General features: G+C 44.1%; 1 protein-coding gene across 1 annotated transcript; it reads right to left on the bottom strand.

Annotated features, from left to right (window-relative positions):
- Positions 1-3,719: 3,719 nt before the first annotated feature.
- bhlhe22 (basic helix-loop-helix family, member e22) lies at positions 3,720-4,571 on the bottom strand. The gene has a single exon (XM_060823972.1). It carries the CDS (start codon positions 4,569-4,571, stop codon positions 3,720-3,722), a length of 852 nt encoding a protein of 283 aa, XP_060679955.1.
- Between the last annotated feature and the right edge of the window lie 610 nt (positions 4,572-5,181).

The raw sequence follows: 5,181 nt of genomic DNA, 5'->3' as shown, positions 1-5,181 counted from the left end.
ATGCCTTCTTATTGAGAAATAATGTTTCTCAAGAAGAAACTTCTCTCCACTTGACATAAAATGTTACCCAATCTGTTTGGCTAAGGGATAGGATTTGTAGGCGGGGAAGTTTAAAAAAACCGTTTAGCCTTATGAAATGTATCATGCTTTAAGTAAATGTGTCCTTGAACGAACCCACAAATACAATGAGCGCCGTCTCACATATTCTACAGGAGCCTATACAACAGTTTAAAATGAGCTTTGCCCCAAAGAATTTTACCTGTGAGGTTATGTATCCTCTATTATATAATTCTAGAGGCAGACAGAAATGTACTTTTTGCACTGTCCAGTAAATGCACTGAATTGAATTAGCCTTTTTGTCCTGTGTGTGGAAGTCTATGGGAGTAAACAATGGTGTGTTATGTAGTCTGCTTTCATCTGGAGGTCATGAAGCCAATCTCCCATTCATTACCACAACATGAAAGTATATCCTCCAGGATATACACATTAACACCCGTTATCCTATCGTACAGTGTAAACCTAACACGGATGGTGGTAACTGTAGCTCGTGAATTCTGGTCATTATTTCTCAAAGTCTGAAAGTGCATTATCGCCTCTTTTTTTCCCCAGCAGTAGAGTAATTAGTTACCATAGCATCTAATACGTAAATGTGCCCTGAGCACACCATTAACAGTTAAACGGAGGATTCAATTTAACACATGATTATATCTTTCATAAGTCATTACATTATGAAAGTCAATGTCACTCACGCTGGGACATGCAAAGGATTACAGTTCCTCTCCGGCCAGGAATTCTATCGTATCCTCGAAGGAATAACAGGCTTAAATATTTTCGTGACTTAAATTAAATAGAAAAAAAGTGTTAAAAGTAATAAAGCACAACAGTAGAAAAATAAATATTGTCTAAGCCACATTTAGATGCAGCCGTTTTTTGGTGTAATGATCCGATAACCCAGTTGTGTCTCCTAAACACTCATTTGAAGCCCATTCATTGTTGCTGTCTTGATGAAGCAGTGAAGCGAGCGCTTGCGGACCTAACGCTCAGGAGAAAGTCAGTTTCAGATTATGAAAGGTCGCAAAATTTATCTAAAACTTGTTTTCTTTTTATTCCAGTTTGAAATCTAGCTCTATCCAAGCATCTGGTGCTTGAAACTTTAAGCTTGGCAGTTTTAACAGTTGAAGAGATAAATAATCGATTGACCTATGAGTTCTGTTGCAGTGTAATAGAATGTTCTGTATATTACTGCCCCCTCGTTACTTGTGCCAATTCTCCACGGTATTGGCTGAATCTACATGTAACGACTGCGGTCAAACACAAGGATCTTACCACAGTCCAATCAGCTGTGTTCAAACCTGTAACACACGCGACTGATGGTCGACCTACACAATCTGTATTGATTTGAAATGTTTTGAGGACTTGACACCACCCATTGTAATACAGTAATGCGGTTCTTCATGTATCGTTGAAGCCAAACTGTCCAGGGAGCGAATAAAGACACACGAATCCCCTTTCGAAGATTGATCCATTTTGACTCAACTGAAATTTCTAAAACAAAACGACAATTATTCAGGGTTGGGTACATCAATAAAATACTGGGTAGCAAATTTCACTATAATATTATCCAATTACGTTATTATGCGAAAGAAAAGTCTGGTGGCTGGGACTAATTCAGAGTGATGGACGGCAGAGTGAAGACAATACAATGTTGCTCCTCAGTATACCCCTTGATTAAAGACACCCAATTATAGCAGTGAACAGTGTAGCAATTATGTTCCTTAATCACATCCAGGAGGTTTAATTGCCTTAACGATGTGTTTCATTAAATGAATTTAGGTATTATAGTCGACAGTTTTCATACACAGTTGTTTTCAAATTAACATAATATTAGACATCGTCATGGAAATTGTTTTAATAATCATAATTAGGTGTACCGAGGCTTTGTAATCTAAATGCTGAGAGACATTTCATTTGGCCTTGGGCTAGTGAACCCTTCTGTGTCGGCTGCCGTGGCATTGTTGTGTGGTGGAGCTATGTTTCCTGAAAACTTACAGCTTCTGATTAATCTTTTGACAGTAAGCGGAGCAAACAAACAAAAAAAAATCATTCCAGTCCCACCACGTTAAGTGCTGTCTCAGGCATACAGCCGGGGACTGAGCACACACACTGCTACGCTGAATGTTCAAACAGTATTTCGAAGTACCATTTAAAAGCTAGTCAAGCCGACACTACTATCTGAAGCATATTCTCCAGTCTTTGTGTGGCGCCAGGGCAGTTTAAAGGGTTGTTACATTTCTAACGTAACTAGTTCTAAGCATTTATAAATAGCTGGGAAAATGGGAATTATGCAAATTTCCATCGAGAGGCAGAGTACAATTCAATACCACGCCATATGCCGTTATTCGAAATTTGGTTCAGCCACGCCATCCAATATTTCCCTTTTCAAGATGTTTCTTTTTTTGTTAGAAGTGAGAGATTTAAAGGGATAGCCTGCCCTCGATAATCTTTAAGTATGTCTTGGTTTTGTACTAGTGATGACCATTCTGTCCTGACTTACCCCTTCCAGTCACCGTTTCAATCAGAAAGACTTTAAAAACCTTTCACGTGACTTGTGTCAGTTCTGTTACCTTCTTAAATTAGTTATGGGACAAAAAAAAATGACTAGGTGCCGTTTGTTCAAAATATGTTTAATAAATTTGTTTTCCAACACGGATGACACATAGAAATGGTTATATATTATAATCTGGGGCAGGCTGGTACATAATCACCTTCATACATCATCAGCTGCCAACAGACCCTTTAAAGAGGCAGTGCTACCAACTTATCAGCAGAGTTCACACAAACTGCAAATCAAACACACCACATCAGTAAAAACATGGCAAGTCCCTTTTATACATACTTTATATGAGATTTATATATTTATATATTGCAGATGGACAGATGCTGCCGCCATGCAAACTAAAAACTCACTTTGGGTAAATAGCGTTTTTTTTGTCATAAGAAACGTAACAAAAATATTTGAACACATCTTAATCTGTACAGTAACCTGAAACACAAAGAAAACCGCGTCATGTTAAACAGTTTCATAAACTCCTTCTCCTATAAAGCCCAACTCTGAAGGAACAAATTGACATCTAATTGCATTGTCACAATAACCGATTTCCGGCTCTCCTCTACCCTTTGCATTCTGATGATCGTGTCTAGAAAACACACACAAAAAAAGGGAACAAGTTTATGGCCATTTGTAGCTTGATCTTTACCTCTGGAGGACACTTTAGAGAGAGGTTAACGGACGCAGTCTGTAACGCAGTCGCAATCACAGAAGACAAGAGTTTTTGTTTTTAAAAAAGCATCAGATGAAACTAATATGAATAATCCATAGTAGCTAGTGACACTGATGGAATCTCTGAGATCACAAATATCGCCGGGGCTGGACAGCTGCTCAAAAACAGAAAGATACATTTCTCCAAAAAGAAAACAAAAAATAAACTTTCTTTTGTTGATCGTCTCCCCCGGTTCCTGGCCCAGGGAAAAAAAACTTTTCCAACGATAGTTACGCACAAACCATCAGTTCTTAGACACAACTTCCAAACAAAAAATAAACACAACAAAGTCCATTCCTGGGGTCGTGTTCAGATTTTGATTTTGTTTGTCGATGTTGTTTTGTCACTTGCCCTGGGTGGGTTATTATTATTATTGTGTCTGTGTGTGTGTCGGTTGGCTTAAGGCTTGTCGCTACACTGTTTGCAGAGACTGGATGTGACATTGTTGTAGAGGGAGCCGCTGTTGCTGGCGGTACACTTGTCCGGACAGTTCGCTCCGGCCGCCGCCGCCGCCGCTGCCGCCGCCGCCGCCAAGCCTCCGGCGGGGAACGGGTAGCCTCCCGCCGCTGTTGGGTCGTAGGCTCCCAGGCTGGGGGTGAGGGAGGCGGCGGCTGAGGGCAGGGCAGTGGGGAGGCTTTGCCCCTGGTTGAGGTAGGCTACCAGCCTCCGCATCTCATCCAGAGCCTGGGCTTGCATCAGGATGTAGTTCTTGGCGAGCAGCAGCGTGGCGATTTTGGAGAGTTTCCTGACCGACGGACTGTGGGCGTAAGGGATGACGGACCTCAGCTCGTCCAGGGCATCGTTGAGGTCGTGCATTCTCCTCCTCTCCCGGGCGTTGATGCTGAGCCGGAGGGCCCGCTGCTCCTTGTTCTTCTTGCTGCTGGAGTGACCCTCCGCCCGGGCGCTGGTGCTGAGAGAGACCGCTCTGTCCGCAGCTCCCTGCCGGACCAGCATTAACTCACAGCGCTCGTCGCTGTCATCATCCAAGCTCTGGTCCCCGCCGCTGCCCTCCCGGTGCTGCTTCCCTTCTGCTCCCGCCTGCTGGGCCACTCCGTCCGGCTCGCCGGCGGCCCCCTCGAAGCAGCCCAGCGGCGAGCGGGGCTCGGCCAGCGAGAGTTCGAGAGCGGCCGCCGCTGCCGCCGCCGCCGGACGGAAGGTGCTGTCCAGCCTTTTGGCCGGAGCGCTGAGAGCCGGGTGTAACAGCTCCTGCTCCTGGTGCGGTCCATTCAGGTGGACGCTGCTCCTTTCCATTCTCGCGATTCCCTCCTCCTCCTCTTCCTTCTCGTCGTTGTGGCATAAACTATTTGGTAATTTCTCAACTTGTCCCTCACTTTGATTTTCGCCGCTGGATGGTGATGCCTGCTCTCCCTCTCTCTCTCTCTCTCTCTCTGTTTTTGTGTGTGTGTGTGAACCCCCTTGCTCTGTCCTGATGATGGTGAACACCCCCGTTCGCGTTTATCTGGTTGGATTCACCTTCAAGATATTTCCGTGCCGATCAGCAGACGGGAATGTTTTTTACATCATTATATCAGAGCAGGTTATTATGAAGGGTTGCCTATTGGGACCGTGCGTCCACCAATCAGGTTAACGTTTTAATTAATAGGATTAAAACGGTAACAAACAATTCCAGCCGGCCAGATCCCCCACCCACCCCCAACAACCCACCCTCTCTCCCTAACTGCAGGGCTCCCCAGCCGTGTATCACTGAATATATACATCCACTTTCTACAGATAAGAAAACACAGCTCTTGCTCAGAGACGTGGCGCCTGCTCTATTATTCCTCCAGCCATCTGTACACACAACTTAACGCATATGTTTTCCAGGGCTTTTATTTTAGCTCCCGTTAGAAATCGAACAAAC

This window comes from Hemiscyllium ocellatum, chromosome 4 (assembly GCF_020745735.1).
Source record: "Hemiscyllium ocellatum isolate sHemOce1 chromosome 4, sHemOce1.pat.X.cur, whole genome shotgun sequence".
In the NCBI taxonomy this organism is placed as follows: domain Eukaryota; kingdom Metazoa; phylum Chordata; class Chondrichthyes; order Orectolobiformes; family Hemiscylliidae; genus Hemiscyllium; species Hemiscyllium ocellatum.
The sequence above is the reverse complement of the archived record's forward strand: the minus strand, read 5'-3'. Positions and strand labels throughout refer to the sequence as shown.

Coding starts and splice junctions, on each gene's coding strand:
- bhlhe22 (XM_060823972.1), bottom strand. CDS start 4,571: ATGGAAAGGAGCAGCGTCCACCTGAATGGACCGCACCAGGAGCAGGAG.